At 37.9% G+C, this 23,318-nt stretch overlaps 1 protein-coding gene across 5 annotated transcripts in view; it reads right to left on the bottom strand.

The window, feature by feature from the left end:
- The window catches only part of NFX1 (nuclear transcription factor, X-box binding 1), an 85,669-nt gene that overhangs the window by 26,048 nt on the left and 36,303 nt on the right, over positions 1 to 23,318 (bottom strand). For all 5 annotated transcript variants that reach the window (XR_004982624.2, XM_036407056.2, XM_036407058.2 and 2 more), the window contains exons 6-17: positions 15,004 to 15,075; positions 13,244 to 13,383; positions 11,936 to 12,035; positions 11,578 to 11,795; positions 10,755 to 10,852; positions 9,361 to 9,391; positions 8,140 to 8,222; positions 7,492 to 7,600; positions 2,321 to 2,440; positions 1,604 to 1,683; positions 1,044 to 1,274; positions 681 to 754 (exon numbers count right to left, since the gene is read on the bottom strand). Coding sequence is in view for 4 of the 5 variants with exons in the window: in XM_036407056.2 (XP_036262949.1) it covers positions 681 to 754; positions 1,044 to 1,274; positions 1,604 to 1,683; positions 2,321 to 2,440; positions 7,492 to 7,600; positions 8,140 to 8,222; positions 9,361 to 9,391; positions 10,755 to 10,852; positions 11,578 to 11,795; positions 11,936 to 12,035; positions 13,244 to 13,383; positions 15,004 to 15,075 (1,356 nt within the window). In the remaining variant the exon portion in view is untranslated. The remainder of the gene's footprint in view (positions 1 to 680; positions 755 to 1,043; positions 1,275 to 1,603; positions 1,684 to 2,320; positions 2,441 to 7,491; positions 7,601 to 8,139; positions 8,223 to 9,360; positions 9,392 to 10,754; positions 10,853 to 11,577; positions 11,796 to 11,935; positions 12,036 to 13,243; positions 13,384 to 15,003; positions 15,076 to 23,318) is intronic.

Genomic DNA, 23,318 nt, shown 5'->3' with positions numbered 1-23,318 from the left:
TAAGACTTTTAAAATTATTATTATTACTGTTTTGCTATATTCATTTCAAAAGTTCCAAAGCCCCATTTTTCTTCTTTTCCTTGTTCATTCCTTGCTCTTTCTCCTATGAGAGAGAAAATTAAGTTTAGACACAGGATCTGGAGATTGCTGCAATAAATACAGCTGGGTAGGGCTCAGTTTGCCCAAGATTAAAACCCGAGATTTAGATGCCAAAGCTCACCTGCCTAAATTTAGCTATTTCAGAATTACTTTAAATCACTCTTCAGCATCCATCATCTCTACTGACTAGGTTCCATCATACAAGATCGGAAACTTGAACAGCAAGTCACACATGGACTGCAATCACCTACATTTGGGAGCCTGAATCTGGAGTCGACAAATTCATCTGTACCTAATTGCTCTGTGTGGGTAGAATAGAGTTCCACATATGGAAGAGTCAAGCTTTGACAGAATAACAGGAAAAAAACAAAAAAAGAGTTCTAATACAGCATAGCTGGTACAGAAGCTCTGGGAAATACCACACCCCCCTCCCCCCCGCCAAAACTACCACATGTCAAAGTACAAAAAAGTCAAAAGCTTGTGAACTAAATATATTTAGTCAAGTCTAACCACCTGCAATATAATCAAATTGTGAAGCAGTAGGTCCAGCAAGGAATTGAAATAATTATTACCATACCAACCTTTGATATGTATTAGATGCTTCGGAGCATATCATACTTTCCTTTCTTCTTCCACACTCACACTGAAGATCAACCTGCCATATCACAGAAGTGAGCAGCTTTTTAAAGTTTTGTCTATTTACTGCCATGGACAATTTACTGCCGTGAAGGATATAAACTTATTCATTTTAGATGGCCTATTTTAGTGGAATAATGGCTAACTAAAAGTGATGAATAGTTTTATTTTAAAAAAATCAGTATTTTAAGTTTAGAGACAAAATGTTAGGTTATCAATATACAAACACGTCACAACTGTTACTGGCTGATAATTAAACCATATAATTAATCTCTGACTTTGCAGTGAATTTTCTTTAGGTCTCTAACCTTTGCACAGCAGGATGTTGTCGGGCAGTGTGAAGAAGGATGACATGGAGCCATACACGGATGATTACAATATAGCCTTGGAATAATACATGGCTGTTTACATTCTTCATCTATAAGACATTCTCCTTTATGACAAATTCTTTTACATTTGTGCATTCCACATTTTAACATTTGATTGCAGCGAAGTCCACAGGATATGTCAGTGAGATGACAAGGAATATTACTTCGCAGCTGAAAGAGGAAAGGAAGAAGATGACAACTAACAGTAAAAATTATCAATGGAAATCTCAAAGTGCTTTTACTGTTCACATTTTCATTGACACTGTCCACATAAGAATCTTAATACTAAAAGATCTTAGGTCAAAGAATGAGTTTTGTTTTATACTATAGTCCAATAAAGTTGGTTTGCATGCATATAGAATAAAGATATACTTCTCCAATTTAATCACCTTGAACTCCAACTCCAGTAACATATTCCATTTCAAAGACTACACAAAAATCTAAGCCTACAGTCGTAAAAAATTGTTAAGTATTCAAAACCATTAATTGTCCAGACTTACTTCATGCTTGCCCATACACCATTTCTGAGTGAGATAGGTACAGGGGGGACATTTCTCCTCACTATGACATGAATGGTACACTGCAGTCACAGAAATACAAAAGTCGTAACAGTTTTATCAGTATACTTCAGTTGAATGCATTAAAGAAGACAGTAAAGACTATTAAGCATGAGAGTGCAAAACTACACAATTTATGGGAAGGATTATGCATCACAAAAAATTATGATGCCAAGTGTTTATGTGAATAATCTCTATACACTCTAAATTAAATAGCAGGTAATTTTCTAACTTGTGAGTAGGGTTTTACTCTCAGGCAAAATTTGTCAGAAACTGTCTGACCCACATTACTTATTTTGTGATCAGCCAATTAATTTCCAAGAAACATAGATACCAACTGTTCCCTAGATTATCCTACTGTTTCAATACAGCACTTGATCTTTGGAATACAGCAATTAATGTGTTGTGACTAATAAGAAAAAACACCAGTGTTTTTACCAGTGAGAAGTACCATTAGTAGTTTTCATTGCAAGTTTTTAGCTGGTTGGCTTGGATATATATTTTCAAATAGACCTATGTACACTTTTCTACATTTTGATTAAAAGAACCCCAAATTAAAACAAACAAACAAAAAACCCCACCACACAACAAAACCAACCAAACAAAAACCAATAACAAAACTCCAAAAAACCCCAATCAAAACTGAATGCCTTGACTTACCTGGATGATCACAGTCATGTGGCCTGGTGCATGTTTTTTTACACTCTGGTGGCTGAGTGCCACAGGGAACAGGGGGGTAAATCACAGATTCACCACAATAACAAGTCAACTCGTCAAAACCTGAAAAAAAAGTCAAATATAGCATAATGACTACATCTATTTGCATGTTTCCTCTATGAGAAATCTTTACGTAACATGCAAATGTTTTATTCCAGCTTTGGTTTTTAATATTAAGCAGTAATATCTGAAATTAGCGAATTTATTAGCTTTTGTTGCTTCTACAAGAAAACTAGACTATGAAGATATGGTTAAGAATTATGCTTTGCTTTTGGAGTGGTTCTTTCACATCAATATTTTGAACCAGAGCAAGCAAAATGCTCATGTCAAGTTGAAAGCTTTGCTGTTCTACCTTTGATTTAAAAAGGGGAGGTATCTCTTGAATTCCCTTCCAGAAGGCCCATCATCGAAATTTTGTCTTCCAAATTTCCTGACATCACTTTTTCAGACTGTTGTTAGATTTTGTCATTTTGCCAAGCCCTGAATATAGTATTATAAAGATTCCAAAGAAAATTACCAAAAGACAACAAGTTTTCTTTATGGTATTTATTATTACATGGATCCTCATAAGTGCTCATTATGAACATGTCCAAATACTTCAAACCCAGCTTTGTATGTTTTGGAAGTTCTCTGTCTCAGGCAGTACCTATTTTATTCTGAGTGCATTTTTTTATCTTCTGTGTTTGGGAAACAAGTTTTAAACTCCTATAACATCCAAATCTCAGTAATAAAGTGACAGAAGTACTTACATACACCACCTCAATGAAAACACTGCACAAAAATTAATACAATTCACTGCTTCTTTTAGACTACATAAAAACTGGCAAACTGACTGGAATACAAACTACAGTTCAAACAGATAAATGCTTAGAAAAAACAGAACACTAAGAAAACATTTGACATCGTACAGAAGGAGATATGAGAACAAAAAGAGAATATGATTGGTCTATAAGCAAAGAAAGAGGTAGTGGAAAACAACAGAAAATGGTGGAGGAGGTAAGAGAATAAAGGGGCAACAGAAATACAAACCAACAATTTTAACCTGAAGAGGAGTGTGTTAAGAGAGCTTTGGAATTCAGCAAGTTCCCTAATTTTAACTCTGTAATCACAGGATTCTTCCTTCCTAATCTACCAAAGCAAAACCCACTGACCTCCCAAATGTTCCTACTGTCCCACTTCTACAGAAATTGATAGCTGCTAGATCAATATGCAGCTCCACCCTAGGGTAGGACTGAACACACATTCCAGAGAGATGAGACACACAATATATACATAGCAACAACATGACCAGATACACAGACTAACACAAAGCCAACCCAATTATGAGGTTCAAGTAAAGAGGAATACCAATAGCTAAGTCCTCTTCCTTCTCTTCAGCTCATAGGACTGAAGCTTATTAGTGAAGACACACACATACACACAATCCACTCCAAATTCACATGCACACCACATTCATGAATCTGAAATACTAGCACAGGCTGTCTAATATCCATGCCTGAACAGACTCCTTTCCCAGGTACTGGCTGAAACCTTGGGTATTTCCAGAGGCAGATCTACTCCTACTAGCTACTCAATCCAGCTTTGAAGCAAGCTTGTTAGAAAATTGCACACAAACCCTCATCCATCCATGTGCTGGCACCCAGATCAAGGAGTCCTTATAACTTATGATCCCATTCTCCAGCTATTCACACACAGGATACATCAATCTGGTCTCTCAGTTGCTAGCATAAAGACTATGTGCTCCCATGACGTGCAGACAAGCCTCCAGCTGCTGGCACTCAAGAACTCTCACACACTGAACAGAGAATGAGACTACACTGAAAGATATTAAATCTTAACTATGACAGGATAAAGAATGGACATGAGGTGTACAGATCTCTATCAGGTAAGTAAGTTGACCAACAGCTTCACTTGTGCAAATGGTGTCTATTTTGCCTTCACTCCATTTGTCCACGCATCCACTTGATTCCTCCCAAATAATGTAACAAAATAATTTTTCCCCCATTAAAGTGACTTGAACCTGGCTGGATGCCCTGCACCCACCAAAGCTGCTCTATCGCTCCCACCCACAGGCAGGGGAAAGAAAATATAATGACTTGGGATAAGGACCAGGAGAGGTCACTCACCAAATACCATAATGTGAAAAACCAAGATGCCACTTGGGCATACTAACTGAGTTTATTTTTAATAAAATCAGAGGAGGATAATGTGAAGTAAAATAAATCTTAAAAACACTTCTCCCCTACCCCTCCCTCTTTCCCAGGCTCCAGCTCCTGCCCCCCAGTGGTGCATGGTTCAGGGAAAGGGAGCACTTGATCACATATTTTTCCCATTGCTGCTCAGGGAGAAGAGTCCTTCCCTGCTCCACAGCTGGGTCCCTCCCATGGGGAGCTCTGCATGAACTTCTCCAACAGGAGTCCATCCTGCGTGCAACAGTCCTCCACAAACTGCTCTAGTATAGATCACTGTTCCAAAGGGTGCAGCCCTTCAGGCAAAACCTGGTCCTATGTGGGTTCCACCAGAGTCATAGGTCCTACCAGGAAACCTGCTCTAGTGCGAGCTCTGCTCTCCACAGGTCTGCAGGTCCCTGCCAAGAGCACAGCATTCCCACCAGTTCACAGCCTCTTCAGGCATCCACTTGCTCCAGCGTGGGGTTCCTCTGTGAGCTGCAGGTGGACCTCTGTACCCCTGTTGACCTCCCATGGGCTGCAGGGCCACAGCTGCTTCACCATGGTCTTCCCCAATAGTGGCTCTGCTTCAGCACCTGAGCACCTCCTCCCCCTCCTTTTTCACTGATCTTAAGCGTCTGCATAGTTGCCTCCTCTCCTCTCTGGCTGCAATTACATCTGTTCAATATTTTTTTTTACTTCTTAAATATGTTTTCACAGAGGTGTTACTGTTATTCCTCATCAGCTTGACCTTGGCCAGTGGTGGATCCATCTTAGAACCAGCTGGCATTGACTCTGCTGGACATAGGGTAGCTTCTAGCAGCTTCAAACAGAAGCCAATTCTGTAGCCCCTTGCTTCCAAACCCTGGATGCAAACCCACTACAGCCACTGGCCACTCAGCTACATCTGTACCCAAATCTGCTACTTCTGCTATTATTAGTGTGGTTACATCAGCATCACAGCTACCTGGCCTTGAGAAACTTTGTTCTCAAAAAGGTTCCCTATACCTCACTCATTCAATTACTTGTGAAGCTCAGACATCTCTCACCCTTTTTGGTGAGGAACAGATGTGAAATTTCCTATCTGAAACTTCTTTCACTTTTTCAATGATTTTTGCTACGTTCAGAAATTTCTCAAGTCTGGTTATTTTTATGATCTGTCCCATCAGTTAAATCTCAGGCCAGATCCTACTCATTTGCCCATGTATTTTAAAGTAAAGCAGTTAGTAAAAAAACCTGCAATTTTTGTCTAAGGAGACTAAATTACAATAAATTACAGCAAATAAGAATGCTAGGGTGAACAAAATGTTAGAAGAAAGAAGTAGAAAGCAAAAGTAGAAAAGATTAGAATGTCCATGGAAAGGAATGTCCTGTGGAAAGGAAGTATGGGAAAGAGTAGAACTTTGCTGTCCCTCACTACAGGCCTTGAAACAACCTTCCAAGGTCTTTGGAAGACCTGAATGTTAGACAGCTACACTGGTCGCTTGCTATTGATGAGAAATGATAAGTAAAGAATCTTATAATGAGAAGTCCCTTAGTTGCACTAATCAGGATAATGGGGACAGAGTACAGAAAGGTCTGATCCAAAGGGCAGAAACACAGTATCTGAAAACTTTTTTTTTCCTAATGCACTGTCTCTAATGCTGACATTATTTATTGTCCCCAAGAGATGTATTCCTGTTTTGAAGTAGACTGTGCATGCATAAAGAAACCCTAGCACAAGAAAGGGACCACACTTATCAGCACTGAGGAAATTACACAGGAAAGCAAAGTACCTGGGAAGCACACAGAGGTGTAGATGCACTCTAGTATTGCACCCTGATGTCAGTCCTCACTATTCCTCGCAAAGGCAGTAATGGTGATAACAGCAGGGACAAGAAATCCAATCTAATGAGTAGGCAAATGATTTACAGCTGACCATACCATGGTATTTGATACCATGGCTGATATAAACCACCTGCAGAGTGTTGGCTAGACAGGTTAATCAGAGTCAAGAATGGCCCTTGGGAGTACTGAGAAGGACTGACCACCAAGTACAGGATCAGAATCATATAGGACCATATAACATATGCCTCTGTAATCTCAAAAAGCAGTGTCCAGAGAAAGCAGGTAAGAAATCTTTAAAGATACTGCTTTACCTCTGGACAGATTCAAATGGGAAACTTAGGAATACAGAGGTTTAAGCCAAATTACCATAATACTCTCATTCCTGAAGTACATAACTGCTTTTCCTGTATTCAGAAAAAAAAATCAGCATGGAAGATTGACCTCTAGATTTTATCACATTCAACAGTGGAGCAATTTACAGTGGAGGCATCCCATTTAACAATGGAGGCAATCCTTAGGTCTCCTTTAATCTGAGAGTGAAATACAATCCTCAAAAATATTGCAGCAATGTGGATAAGTTTAATGACCTTAAATATTAAACCCACAGAATTCAGTGAAGAAAAACAACTGGTCAGAAAAATCCATGCATTCTGACTCGACTAGACCAGAAGTTACTAACAGGACCTCTGAGACATTAAGATTACTATTTTCCTTTGTCAAGAGAAATGTTTGCACACAGAAATATTTATTTTTCTAATGAGAGATGCAGTCAACACATGCATCATATTCATAGGCTATTAAGACAGACTACAATGCTTACTCAAGCACAGTGAGCTTCAGAGGCTCTAGCAACTACTCTTTCCCAGGATGATTCCATGAAAAGTTGGTCTCCATAAAATGGAGGTCTTTGACTATGTCCCTGTACATGTAATACAGGGGAGACACATGTACTACTGCAGCGAAGCTGCTTCAATCTGTAAACAGTATCCTTACAATCTACATCACCTTTCTCCTTTTTCACCAGTGTGAAATAGATAACATTAACTGCCTAGAGCTATACAGAGATATTAATGTATTCCCAGAATAAATGACAATTATGTATTTTTGCACATAACTCACTTGTTTGCCAGCATGTTTGACAGCTGCCACGATGGCAGGGTTCTTCACATCTATGAAGCCCACAGTTGAGTTTACGACCACAAACCAAAGAGCACTTATGTTCTGTGTCCTAAGAAATGGCAAAAAAGAAAAAGCAGAATTTACCTATAAGCCCTATTGGTTATTTTTTTCTCTTTGAGGTTCCAAACTACTTCTAATAATAGATAGACAAAACTGTATAGTGCAAAAAAATAGCTTAGGCCAAATCTATACAGCTTTTCCATCAGTGTATGAATACACCATTTTTAATGCAGATTCTGTTAAGACTTCTGTTACAGACACAGCTACAAGGCTTACGCTTCTTCTATTAAGTAATATGCTTTCCCTCTCCATTTTCCCTGGAATCACTGCATTGACAAAAACACCTTTACACTGATTTAACTGCATTTAGGCTGAAATTTGGCTTTACTTTTATAATGATACCTATAAAACAAAACTTGCAAAATAAATGCACACACACAAACTTTGTGAGCATAACCAACAAAGAAAATAGTCTTTTTTTCTTTTGTATCTTTCCATTTTTGTGCGTCTTCATTCTCTATTAACATCACAACCAAAATTATACACACATCACATAAAGCAATTTTATAGAACCATAGATACACTCACCACACAGCAAACTTCATTACACTTGTGTCGTCCACATGATCTCTTCTTGTTGCATCGCTTGTCACACATGAATGTAATAGCAGCTATTAAAAAAAAAATCCCCCCAAATTCCTAACTTTTAGGTCTTTGCATATGCTGAGAATAAAACCTGTAATTACAGTATTATGCTAAGGCTGTTGCAGGGCATGGTCTAGGAGAAACTAACACAGAGTAAGCCAGCAAGCAAACTTTTAAACTACTTGCTTTGCCTCACAATTATCCCCATGTGGGCACTTGCCTTTCTTTAAAGAAACTCTTACTCGAAAGGATTTTGGAAAGCAGAATTCATGAAGCTAGTTAATTTCCCCTTAACCTTCACACCATAAACTCCACACAACAGAACAAAGAAAACAGGATATTCTGATACACTGAAGTACCACAAACGTCCAATTTAAGACTACTTAAACTGGGGTGGTTTTAGCTGTTTTAGTCAGCTAAAAACAACTACTGCTATATGCTCATGAAATTACTGCTAGCAAAGCATCCTTATTACCATAAACAGCTAACAAAAGGGAATCACTTCTGGATTCCATAAGAGCAAAATCTTCATAGACAAAAGGTCAAATTAGAAAATAAGGATATTACTCCCTTATGTATCTTGTAAATAAATACCTCAGTAGACAGGGGTCAATAAAGATTTCACTGAGGTGAATTTTGAGATGTTACATCCTGAATACCAAGAAGCATCAAATGGGAACAAAGATGATGCAAAGATCATCACCATACAATGTGAAGTAGAATCAAAGCTTGTATTTCCCCAGAAACATAGGCATCAGACTAAAACTATTACACTGAATCTGAGCTGTGCAAGTTGACCAAAAGTTATACAGGATGATGGGAGAGTAGGAGGGGGATGGCAACCTATTGAATATGGCAGGTGGTGTAAGAAACTGTTCAAAATAAAACAGACATAATCTTTGAGATCAAATGTGAAGAAGTCTTTCCTTATGTAAAAGATTAAAGAAAACTAAGTATGTTTATATTTCAAACCTTCTCCCAAACATAGCAGCATGACCAGTACCATGAACAAGCAGCAGAAATTACCAACTTGGCATGGAAGCATGGATATAAGATGCAGTACAGATTAGCTATTTGCCAACTTTGTTAATCAAACCCCAAATTACTATGAGCTGTGATAATTTTTAAACAAGTTTACATTACATATGTATCATTATCTTGTACCTTTATTTCTGAGAAGAGCACATGGGATTTCCTAGGAAACAAAAAAGCAGCCATTAGATTAAAATAAATGAAACAACTGAAACATACTTATCTAGAAAACATTTGGTCACATGAAAAAAGTTATACACACTCAGTTTTCATGTGTATAACACATCTGTATACAAAAGTTAAATAAAAACTGGGAAAAAAAATCCTCAGATCTTTTAACACAGTATTTGTTCCTTAAAGATTCAATACCAATTTTTAAAAAATGTAGTTTTGTATTCTCCACTTAATTCAGCAGTTTTAAGTGTCACTGTAAACTGAGAGAATCAGGCTTGTCCCAAGAAACCAGAAATCTGTGTGATGGAAACCAATAGAGCTCTCCCAGAGAGTACTGATAGGAGTGCATAAATTTCTGCTTTGACCAAACATCCCAAAAACGCAAGTCTGACAAAAGAAAGGAAGAAGCCTAATGTTACGATCTACAAAGGTGTACCTAAAGACCTCAACATGAAAATAAAATGTGATGGATGAAAATAATGTTGTTGACATTTGAAGCATTCACAATAACTTTATATTCTAAGCTGTCATTTCTGAGTATTACATTTTTCATCATTGATTGAAATTATCACTGTAGTTAACTCTTTTTATAGAAGCGTCTTTCTGGTGTGTGAGAAACTTCATAAACTAAACCCAAAACATCACTACTTTATTTCAAGATTCAAAATGCAATCTAAAGCCTTCTACGCCATAACTACCTTCAGCAAACTTCTAGGAGAAAGCATTTCCAACCGCTAGCAAACTCTCAGTAATTTCAATGCACCTACAGACTTACATATATTCAGAAGCCACCTCTACTTGCAGATGATATATAACAGGTCAAAAAGTCATCAAAGCTTCTGTGATAGTAGCCAAAAATTTCAAAGCTATGATTAAAGAAAGTAGCATGGTTTAAAAATATAATAATTACTAAATAACAATAGCTGAGGACCTAGAGGGTCACTATATAAATGTACAAAGAACAGGAATCAGTAACAATGTCATTGTTACAAGGAGACTACAAGCTATTACTATAAAGTTTTAATTAGGCTGCCTTTCTTCTCTCAGTTTACTCTTGACAAAACTACCAATTCCTTATGCTACAAAAATACTCCAGAATAATATGGGATTTTGCAGAATGTTTACACTAATAGAACTCTGTTCAAACTCTGCCAAAATACTTTAAAAATTGCCTTCATAGTAAAAGCATGTTACCACTTCACAATGTAAGCTAGATACCATCTATCAGTTAGTATACAACATAAGTTTTTGCAGCTAAGGAGCACAGTACTTCTTTATACTTCTTCAGTTCCTTTTTCTCTACAGCTTTAAAAAGCAGCAAAGATTACTCGCTTCTGCGGTTACACACTCACCTTTTTTTTGAAGCCACACCTACAAAAAATATTTGATGTGTGAGAACATGGTCTACAGTCTCCTTCGTGGCAAAGACTTTCACATGTATGAATGAACTCTAGCAAAAATAAAATACAAATATTAAGAATATAAAAAAATCTATGACCATGTAACATCATATTTATTAGGAGCATAACTGGTCAATGATACTAAGCTTATGCACAGCTGAGTTTTATTTCCTTATTTTAAAGCATTATTATGAACACACAGCCAGACTGCAGGCTCTACAGTGGTTTTTAGACTCATTTTGGTTAAAACTCAAAATCACTAATAAAATATTAATTTATTGAAATTAAATATTTAAAGACCACTTTTTGTTTTGTTTCCAAAATATTGATATCAAAAGGGTTAATCTAAGAACAAAGACTGCATCTGTGTACTTTTAACAAAGAAACAGGCATGTCCTGCTTCCAGAGCAAGGACAGAGGGAAGATAAAGGGACTGGGGGAGTAAGTACATCTAGCTTAGGAATGCAAACACAGCCAAAATGAGACCATAAAAAGACTAAACCAGGAGGAGAGTTTTATGGTAATGAGCAATTATAGTATGTATGAGATTTCTGCAAATTTTGAAGCATATGTATGTAATTTAAGTATACAAGCAACACGCTTACAGAGAATTGGAATGCGCGACTCTAGGTGAACTTATCCCGCCTGCAGCTGGTACCGCAATAAAGAATGCCTGCTTCTTAATGCTGCATTGGTGTTCAGGAGTTCTATTCACCTGACTTTTGGTGACACTATGAGACACTTCAAATACTCTGATACAGAAATTTCTAATTACCATAGCTACCACAAGAAAGAGGTTTGCCACATGTTTTTCCACACGATGGGATAGGATCTGTGCAAATTTTACGTTCAACACATCCTAGTTCCAGTAACTTGCTGAGAGGAGTCTGACCACAGGGACAACGATACACAACCTGTGGAAGTCGTGGACAGAGCTGGCAAGGCTGAGGATGGCATACTTGCTTACAGTTGTGCCTCCCACAATTTAATTTTCTGGAAAAAAGAATTATCAAAGAAACAAAATAGAAAACAAGAAAAAAATTAAAAGGGGAATTATCTAAGAGTATCACAGTAAGTTATTGTGAATAGAATGACCTTCTTCTTTTTAAAAGCGTAAGTCATAGCGATCTTACTTGCCACATATATTCTGACATGAGAAACTCCCAAAACCGTCAGAGAATTCTTCCTTTGATCCACACAATACTTCTTTAAAGTTGCTTCCACAGTAACACACTGAAAGAAAGCAATATTCCACAGAAAATACAAGAGAATATCAGTGACAAAACACCTCCAGCAAATACAAAGAGGTAAGAAGTGAAAAATTGTTACAATCAATTTTTAGAAGGATAAAGAAGTTGCTCCTCTTTAGATTTATTTCATCAATGTAAGAGTTTTGTCCTACAGAAGTTGGAATTCCAGCATTGTTTTGATAAAGTGGTACTATGTGCACAAAAAGTTTATTTATTAAAGCAGTATACATAACAAGTTAATTATTACCTTAAAAATGAGAAAATTAACTTGGATTTTTCTGTATAAACTGTTCTATAAAGTTATTTATATACTGGCATGCATATTGAGTCAATTTAATTTCCATTCAAGTCTTGGTTTACAAAATTTTAACAGAAATCATGAGAAGCTTGTTGAAATGTACTCTCCTGTTGCCCTGGAATCCCTGGGTGGGCAAGGATAGGTTTGATTCAATCTGCACAGGGACCCTCAGCCAATGTCATTCAGCTCTAAATGCAGATGTATCATCGGCCAGAGAGCTGGATGGGGCTAAGACCTCAACAAATCACATGTGTAACTGAAGCGCCTATAAAACGAGCTGGAGGAATAAACTCAAGACTGTTTGTCACAAGAACTCTAGAGTGTGAGTCTCTGCCTCTGACCCACACCCCTCCTTCACGTTACACTTTCCTATACCTTCTTCTATTTTTCTTTCATTTACCGTCTAATTAATTCCTATAATTATAGTAAAAAATTCAGTACGATCAGAGGATAATTCAGATAAAAGAGGATTAGTTAGTCCAAGCCCTTACCTAAAGCACAGCCAGCATTGAGATAAGACCACATTACTCAAGTATTTTATTCAGTTGGTCTTGAAAATCCCAAGAAAAGAGGTTTCCCTTACAGCTAGTCACAAGGAATTTAAGCTCATTGTCTCTCATCCTTCACACATGCATAACCTGTCCCTGTCTTCTTAAATTAATTATTAGCTACTGAAAGGCCACTACTCAGCCCTATCAAGATAAGGAAGTCCAGTATCACCAGCCTGTCCTAATAAGGCACATGCTCCAACAGCCTAATCATCATGGCAGGATTACAGCAATAGATTTTGTTTGGTTTAGGAAAAACTGGCACCTGCCTTTTGGTACTGCTCTTTTCCACCCCCTTGTTCTCATTGTATAGGGCAGATATCTGTAAAGCATTTCAGTACTTACCTTGCTGTACTGTTAACTGGCAAGGTGAACATTTTCCTGAGTGGCACACTTGAGTACAGCTGTGCTTTCCACAGTTTAAAGTATTTCCGCATACATTAGAACAATGAATTTTTGTTGATTGACCACAGCGAACTGAATGACTGTAGAGAAATGACAACATAGCCTGTCAGCTACATGACATCTATACAGTATTTAATAAAAAGGGAAAGGCATTTTCAGTAAAAAGTCAAAATCTTCAAAAGGCAGCATAATTTACTAATGAAAGTCTTTAGGAAATAACACCCCTAGTTTTCCTCTTGCTTCCCCTCTTCCACCTCACTAAAGTAAAACACCTCTAACAGTAGTTAGTCTACAGAATTTTTCCTGAAGAAAATGGGGGAAAACAACCCAAGGTGACACTAAAATTTGAACAAATGCATGAACTCATGTTTGCACTGTCAGAAAAGCAGGTATTTCCAATACAGACATCTTTCTGAAGACTTAAACAATCCTAAATCCATTGAACACAATGAAGATAGGGATATGGGCCTTAGCAGTGGGTCAGATGACTATGAAAACAACTGGGTTTTTTTATTAAATTGTCTAAAAATGTGACAAAATCAATTCTCCTATTTTTTCAACTCTGGATGGCTCATACAATGGCTGTAAAACATGTACTTGAAATAATAATTTTAAAACATCCTTAAGTTGGTGATGCCATGCCATACACCCTGGATGCTTATACAGTACCTATGAAATGCTATTTTGAAGCAGGTTTTAAGTATCAAATGTACTATTACAAAAATCAGCAATCTGGTGAAATAATCTGACATCTGCAAAAAATCTGACATCTTGAAAAAAAAACCAAAAAACCCTAAACAATAAAAGGAGGTAATATTACTATGGAAGATAAAATTCAGTCATCTACAAGTAATCCATTTTTCTGCTGAAGACAAAGTGCTTTTATCTACAAATACTGCCACAGAAATTGCAGTACCTTCTTCTGAAAAATTAATATTGTGTAGTATTAGATTCAAACTCTGAGCAATAATTGCAAAAAACCAAAAGATCTTTTTTCCAGAGCAAGAATGTAACACTGAAATTGGTTTATGGCTTTTTTGGTTCTGTAAACAAACACAGGCAAGTAATTTATTACACAGAATCAGTTCTACATAACAAGAAAAAGGGACTCTAAAGACTCAGGCCAACTGATTATGAGTGATCACACATAGTATAGGCAGTACCATATTGCTATTGGCAATGACACTATATGCACCAAACATGTAAGGAAAAGATAACTTTCATGTCTGGGATACACTTCTCTGTATAGTTTCTGAGAAACCCACATTATTTTTGAAATTATTATTTCTGAAATTAAGTAATTTAAGATCTTGTTTCATTCAGATAGAAAAGACGTGAACATTTTTTCTATTAAATTCTTGGAGTCTTCTAGCAAATAAAATTAATAAATACTAGTATGAGATTTCAAAATCGAATCAACTTACAGACTGCTCAAACAATTCAGCCACATGTACCATAAACTGAAAAGTATTTTTTGTTATTTTTACTTTCTTTCTTGAAAAATTAAAAATAACTGCATTTTTTCAAAATATAAAATTCTCCAAATCATTTTAACCACAAATTCAAGTCACAGCTCAGATTAAACTTTGTTCAGCAGATTTTTAATAAACTATAAGAAAAAAAATTAGTATATAGAGTTTTAAACTGTTCTTATGTTTATAATAACTAAAATTATGTCTGCATAGTAGAAGCATTCTTACCTTGTTTGTCCACATTCACATGTTTTTGTCACAAAGGCTGGGCACGAAGGGCATGGTCCTGGGTGGCACAGACTTAGAAGTAAGTAAAAAAAGCGAATTTAACTTGAGCTTTATTACACTCGCAGAGACACAATCCACCATGACCCAACATCAGTGCATTATCAAAACATTATACAGGACTCCTACACTCACTCCTGCAGGGTGTGAAAGCAATCTTAACACAAGAAAGCAATCTTAACACAAGAAAAAAAAAATTGATTATTACAATTACATCAGTCTCAAAGACCACTAATGTTGAAGGAAAAACTGGATTCCTGCCGCTGTCAAATCAACAGTACTACTAACAAATCAATTCTGCTACTGACACATTTGATATATTTGATTTTCAACAGCAAACATGCATCAACTCAACTGTGTTCATCATTGATAACACCCAAAACAATAATCTTATGTCCAAAGCATTAACATAATTATTTCTTTGGTGATCTTAAATACAACAGAGATAAAAACTTCTCTAATAATTTCTTCTTTTGAGCTGGTGGTTTTATCTTTGAACTTAGCGCTTCTAGTGCCACCAGTAAGAGGTGTTGCTCCTCTTCCTGTAAGGTAACACGTGGGAGACATAGCAAGTCTGCCTCAGTTTTCTTCTTACTGTCAAGGGCAATTTCCTGCAGGTGTCATCAATTCCAGTCCTTTACATATCAGATCTTACCTCCTACTTCAAGAAAAACTAGATGTTCCCTATCTGCATGTAAGACCTTAGCAGGGCACAGACAAGCCCAGGTTTGTGAAATTATACTTAACTATCTAGTCTGCACTCTTCCTTAGCCAATTCCCAGTTCCCTTCATCTGCAAAAACAGCAGCTCTCATTTGGAGCAATTATTACTAGCCGGAACTGACCAGCACAGACATCTTAGCCAAAAGAAAAAACTCAGAAATATCAGAAAACTCCATAAACACAGACTACCCAGTTACATGGTAACTGCTAAATTCCTCAAGGACAGTAACTATAGAAGTACTAATTAGTACACCAGTTACTACAGTCATATGCAATATAGTTAAGTCATGCCTCCAGCTTGTTGACAGTGGTCTGGCTTCCTTTCTTCCTCTACCACTCCTCCTAGCTGACAATAAGGCCTAACCTATCATTCAACATATGCCAGCTGTAACAGTAAAGCCAAGCAATTGCACAATAAACCAATTCATAACAATGAAAAATCCCCCATCACATAAAGCAAATCCAAAACAACAAACCACCAAAACCACCACAACCCTCCGCCTTTTAATAAATCAGTTTTATGACACAGTGAAGAGTTGAAAAAGCACAGAGCAGGCACAAGGAAAGGGAAAAAAAAAAGAAAAACTGAATGGATGCACAGTAAAGCAGGAAGAAAGCAAAATCACTGAATTAATTAAAACTGTACTGTGGAACTTCAGACAATGAGAATTAACATGCATTCTGCAACATACAAGAAAACCTATCTTACAAGAAAACTTCTTGTAAGAGGACTGCACTGTATATTGCACTGTCTTGACTTCAATTCTCACAGACCCACATAGGATTCTGAAGGCTGGATGCCAACTTTTGAACTAAGAATCAGATTAAAGTAAATATGAATTCAAAATACTAGAATCTAGGTCATAACTTGCAAAAGCAAGAAGGCACATCATCTTCAGAAGTCTTGTCATGTTAAGTTTTTTACCTGGTGTATTATTTCTCTCAACACTCTCATATACAAGCAATGCTAAGATTTCTTCCATAACCCCACTCCTAGCAAGCTTTCTGATGATACTGTATCACACAACAGCAATTTATATTGATCACAAATATTTTAAAGTTGTAAGTACCAGTAATAATAGATCGCAGTCTTACAGCAAGATTCCTTTTGTTAGAACAGTATCAGACAATTTTCAGACATCTGGAAGTTTGGACAATGTATGTTTCTGAAACAGTTTTCTGACCTTTTGTTAATAAGAACAGAAAAATTCTAGTAATGCAAAAACTAATGCTTTGAAATCAAACTTCTGACTTTTGAAATAAGTATTCCTTATGCATCCCTACAGATAGACATACAAAAGTCTCTGGTACAATTTAGTTTAGACAGAAGCTACAGTATGACTACAGCTCTAGGACATACTTGATCCATACAACAACAATTAAGATTGAAATTCAGATTTCATTCAGCATAGAGACATGCACAGGAAATGCAGAAAATGCACCTTAGATGATAAAGATGGGTGATACCTTTAGAGTTTTAGTCCTGGTTTAGGGGATTAAGCAAAAAACTAAGTTAAATGACTTGAAAATGTTGCAAACTGAACTCAAAAAGGTTGAAGATTTCAGTATTAACTTCTGTTTAGTGAACGCAGAGGTTTTTTAACTGAACCTTCATTATCTACCATTACCATGGAGGATTATTTTGCAATTTACTGCTGTTGCTCTAGAGAACTGGCATACAAGAAAAGTTGTGAAGATAGATACATCTAGACAGAGGAAAAATTAAACTTCCATTTGCCTGACAGTGAAAGTATTAGATACTATAACAGAACAAAAAGGGGACTTCTACTGCTGTAGAGAAGATTACAGCACCAAAGATCTATGAAGGAAGTCCAGTGACTAAAATTTAAATTAATAGAGAGATGTGGGAAATGGATGTGTAGAGAGTTCTCAGGGCCTGACAGAAGGCCCACACAGTATGCATCTGTATGCAAACTTTGAGATAAGAAATGTTGACTTAGAAATGCCATGGAATAGGACAGATATTGTTGAGAGAGAAATGGAGTTAAAAAAAAAGTTTCAATGGATGGCCTGGCAAATAAGACTAGATACTTTGGAGAAATACAACTATGAAAGATGCCTTTGTACTAGGACTCATGAGAGGCAGTTTTAGATGATTGGCTTTAAAGCACCTACAGCATGGTGTGGCAAAAAGCTGATAAGTCAAGAAACACTTATAGTGTATTGTAATTAGGAAATAGCTGGCTTCTGCTTGTGATGACGTGAATTACAACATCTGTATTGTCTCACCCTTCTCATGAGACTGAAAATGGAATAAAAGTTTTTAAAACACCTCTCAGTTGCCCCATCTCTGGGTCAGAAAAAGGGTATTGTCTGACAGAGAGAAATTTCATTTATTGCCTTTGTAAGACCTTTTTCAAATGCTCTCAAGGCCTTGCATAGTTTCAGCTGGCAGGGAGAACTTCAGAGCCTTAAAAGAAGTTTTGCTTTGTTAAGGAGTTTATTATCCAGAACATTTTATTGAAGGTTAAGCTAGATGTTTCTGTGATGTAGAACCTAACACTGTAAAATAAATGTCCGTGTTTTTAAACTAAAAATGTGAAGAGAACTCACCTTGAGAAGTGTTATGCATGCCATAGCACAACACTAGCAAAGGGTCTGCAAAGTATTCCCCTTTCAAACATCTGCTTACCGGTTCCTCAGCTCTGCCAAATAACTGTTTATATAAATGGTTACCAATAAATCTGAGTAAATATACGTGTCATGGTTTGACACTGGCACAATGCCAGTGCCCCCATGAGGATACCTTCTCCCTGGTTTCTGCTGTGAGATGTGACCCAGAATAAGCAAAGCAGGCTCCTACTTAGGGAAGAAAGAAAACAAAACTTTATTAACTACACTACAACTATGGATAAAAAGGAACACACATAGGGAAAATGAAAACCTTACAAATACATTTCCTCCTCCCCCCACCAAATTTCCAATACAATACATCTATTCCCCAAATCACCAACTCTTAGTCCAGAACCACCCTTCAAACAATCAATCCTCAGTCCATCAAGAGGAGAGGAGTCCTTCTTGTACCATGGGCTTCCCCTGGAAACACAGTTGAAGCTTCGTGTGTTTCTGTGTCACTCGTGGCACCGCCCGGAGAACATCTGCCATCGTGACCTCTTCCTTTCATGTCCAGTGCTCTCACCACTGAACACGGACCAGAGCTGCTTCTAGGGTTGTCTTTTTTTAAGGATGCTCTGTCCCGATCCAAAAAAGGCACAGTCTCTCCTTAGGGACACCTGTCCCCACAATCTCTCCTTTGGGACACCTGTCCCCCCCATATTTTTTCACCCCCTGGGGCCGAGGGGCACCAACACTGAACCCTCTTGGTTCTGAGGCATTGCCTCCCCCTAGAATGCAGTCTCTGTATCACAAGGAACATGGTTCTGTCCATGGCTGTACAAAAAGAGTCCAGCAAAAGCCACTCCATCATCTCTTTCCACTAGGATTCTTCTCTGTTCTTCTACTATCTCTCGCTTGCCCAGACCTCTCTCACACTTGCACATTTCCTTCCTCATCTTCCACTCTATCTCTCTTCTAGGAAAGGTCAATGTTCTGTAAAGTTCTCATTCTCCGAGAAGGGGCTAAAAGCTCCTACAAGCGGCCGGCTGCACCCCCCCCTTCCTCTCCATTCCAGCTCTGCTGCCGGCACAGGCCCATGTTTATCAAGTCTCAAGGTTACAGCAGACACAGGCTGTACACTCTCTCTCGGGGGGGGGGGGGCTGCCCGATGGCTCCCGGTGTCTCTCTTTGTCTCTTCCACCCCCGGGCTCAGGCCTACCTCTCCTGGCCACATGGCTTTTCCCCTCCCCCAGCCCAGCCAGCAGCTGGGCTGGGGGAGAGACCTGAACTCTTTCCCGCCAGACTTTCCCGCCGGAAAACCAAAAGAGGAGCTCCCAGGGGAGAGCTCTGCTTTTAACCCTGTGTTCTCAGAGGCGGATCCATGTCCTAATGGCCAGGTTAAATGCCAATATTAAAATCTGAATATCCATTGGCCCAAACACAGGTATTAAAGTCTGAATATCCATTGGCCCAAACCATAACATCTCAAAAAACATATTTCCCGTCAAACCACCACAATAAGATTTATTACTAAACCAGTTGATGTGCTCAGGCCTGAGCAGTAGAGTTGACTTACTAGAGTGACTTACTTACTTGACTTACTAAGACAGAGTTGACTTACTAGATGGATCCCAAGCACTGTGTGACTACTGACACCATCAGTATTATTTAGCTAAAAAGAGATGACCAAGAGCTTATACCCACTGTTTAACACCAAACCCCTGCTTTAAAAACTTTCACATAACCTTCTGTAGTTACCAGCAAGAAATGTATCATTTTAAGAAATTTTCCCAGCTAACATGAATAGAGGCTTTCTTGTAAGGTATTTTAGGGGAAAACCCTCCCAGCCAAGGCCTGGGCTCTGGCCAAGCCCTGGCCCTGGCTGGTCAGCAAGCACGCCATCAGATTCAGGTGTTTCTGTGCTAAAAATACATTCAAGTCACTTTGACTTGCTGATTTGGACCTATAAAAGCTGGACCCACTTTCAGGGCAAATTTGGAGGCCTCACCTACGGGTGGACTCACAATGTAGGATTTTGCTAATTGCTGGGAAGGGTTCTTCAGGTCCTCACTGTGAAACAGAGCTTCCCAGCAACTACGGACTCTGGGTGACGGTGAAGTATTTAGGGAATTGATGATGAATCTAGCTTTCTCAATCACTATCCTTTCTCTCACAAAGTAATGACTAGGTACACTACCTTGCTTATTTTTGCTTGTTGCTAGAGCCAAGCATGTGTTTTATTGAATGTATAATTTTACTTTTGTATTATCTCAATATTCATTGTAAAATAAGACCATTCTTTCCATTGGTGTCTGTGTCCTTTAAATCACCCCTGTCAACTGGCAGTGTAAATCACCGTAACTTATTTTCACCAAAATGGGGTGTGGTGTTGAAAAGGAAAAACAAAACAGCTTTTAGGATATTTGCAAACACAATGACAGTTCTGGTTCAAACCTTATCACCTTATGGGAACATGTAGGAGGAGGGGAAAATGGCACACAGCAAATCCACAATCCAAAGAAATAAATGCTTGCAAGAAGTTCTGAAACCATCTAAACTTAAGCAAGAATCATGAAATAGAGCACTCTCTTGAGGAAAATCTCTGCCCAGACGTACATCATGATCCGGACTTATCATTTGCATGCAAATATTAAAGCCTGCATCTCTAACTCCACCACTGATACAGCAAAAGGGAACAAAGATCCTGCTTGCTTTTTGATACAGCAGATGATGGCAGCCTGTGTCCTCACAGACACTGAAGATTCCCATATGGGAGAAAGAAGTGTCCAAAATATGATGAACATCCAAAACTGGTAACACCGATGTTGAAAGTGCATTCCTCTCCAGTTCACCATCCTAACTTCGAGAGTGTCAAGACATCAATTATCTTTATCTGCATGCCTACTTGTTGCCTTACCTCCAGGACTGGATAATGTCATGGTTTTATTCACATGAAACATAAAGTTGAATGATAACATTTTTAAATATGCTACAACTGGTCACAAATTGGGACTCAATTTTCACAGCTTTTATGCAGATCAGACATTTGGAGACTAAAAATTTGTAACACCCCAATGTCACAGTACTGTCACTACTCTTCAGAAGACTTTCTAGAAGAGAATGCCAAAGACTGAATCTCTGCTGTAGACTAGGACAGGAAATAAGAGAAGACATCTGCTTCCAAGCCCTACAGGAAAGTTTGTCAGGCAACAAATTGCAGTCAGGGAGTTCTCAAAGTGGTTAAGAAGTCTGCTTATTTCTGATTGGGCAAAAGATATGTCCATGAACATATGCCTCTCCTGAGATGGAGGCGTGCCACTGGTCTCCAAGAGAATCAGTGTTCTCTTCAGGGTATCAGCTACCTCAAGTGTAGTCTGAAAGTTGAAAGTAAATTAAGAAAACAGCCATAACACTTAAATGAAATAAAACATAAATCTGTATGCATAGATATATAATGCATAAATATAAATTAAATCTAATATCAAAAAGAAGTCTAATTAACATTTCCAGGTATGGGAAACAAATATTAAAAGAATTATTCTGACATTCAATAAAATGTTGAAATATATTTGAAGCAGAAAACATTAAATACAAAGTTCAGAGTAAAGTTCTGAGCTTTCGCAAATCTTGGAAAAAGTGTCAGGCGACAATCTGTTGGAATGGGTTAAGTTTCGGACCAAGAGCAAAACTGCTTCTATCAAAAATTTCCAAAACCAGAAATATGAACAGATGTTAAGGACCAACTTCCATGGACATTGAATCTAAATACAATAGGAACAACAACATTTATGTTTCTGACAAGCAAGCATATTTATACATTGAAAAAAATCATATAAAAAAATCCCATGTAAAACATCCAAAACTGAAAACAGACATGCCCTCCTGTAGTGGTCTGGATTTGTTAATTTAAGATTTTCCTAATTTTAAAATTTCCCAACCAATGTGTTGATGAGTGTGGTGGGCTTCAGTGCTGGCTAATTACCAGTGCACTCATTTCCTGCTGTGAGATAGGATTAGGAGAAAGGTAAAGTAGGTTCAAAACCTTTAAAAGGGTATAAAGAAAATTTTATTAAAAGTAATTAAAAGAAAAAAAAGTAGTAAGAATCAGAACAAACCCTTCAGAACACTTCTTCTTCCCCCACAACCTTTTCTTTCCCACTGATAACCTAAAGAAAGAAAACCTAAAATTTCTAGTTAGTTTACCACCTCTAAAATAGTCTTTCTTTAGTTCAATTAGGGAGAGAAGTCCCTCTTGGTAAGGTTATGAAGACTTCTTCACAAGAGGAAAAAACAGTTCTCTCATGGCTCTCCATTTCATCGCAAATAAGAGACGCCCAGGGAACCCTGTTATCGTGAAGTCCTTCCCATTTCCACAAGTCTTCCCACAGCTTGTCAATAGGCCATGTTGACTTACGGGTATTGTTTTAAAGATGAGTTGTTCAAAGGTAAAAATTCTCATTAAGTATCTCTAACATCATCTTTATCCCTGGGAACAGAGATCTTCTCTTTCTTCTCCTGGGGGCACAGGACTACTCTCTCTTTCTCTGCCCAAACTTCTCATGGGATTACAGCCACTTTAACATCTGCTTATTTTGGCACTGAGGTCTTTACTTGGTATCTATAATTTGAACCCTTTCATCTCCCCATAGTTTCCTCTGTTATAAGGAAAAAGGGTTTTTTTTCCATAGCTTACAAGAGAATTTGAGCTGTAAGATCAAGGCATCTTCCCCTCCCTCCCATCTGGGACTTAAATCTTCCTCACTGACTATGATGTTTTCATCTTGTTCTTTTACACGCTTGTATCTTGTTCCTTTCTCTCACTCGAGGCAGGATTAAAGCATTGAAAGGGTTAACATCCCGCCTGGAGCCCGGCTGGCGTAGGGCTGGGAGTTGTAATTAGGGGGAGTTGTAATTAGGGAAGTGGCTCCGATCGAATCGAATCAGCCAGGCTAGAACCCA

The sequence above is a fragment of the Molothrus ater genome, chromosome 1 (genome assembly GCF_012460135.2).
Source record: "Molothrus ater isolate BHLD 08-10-18 breed brown headed cowbird chromosome 1, BPBGC_Mater_1.1, whole genome shotgun sequence".
Taxonomy (NCBI): domain Eukaryota; kingdom Metazoa; phylum Chordata; class Aves; order Passeriformes; family Icteridae; genus Molothrus; species Molothrus ater.
This window is presented reverse-complemented; position numbering and strand designations above follow the sequence as displayed.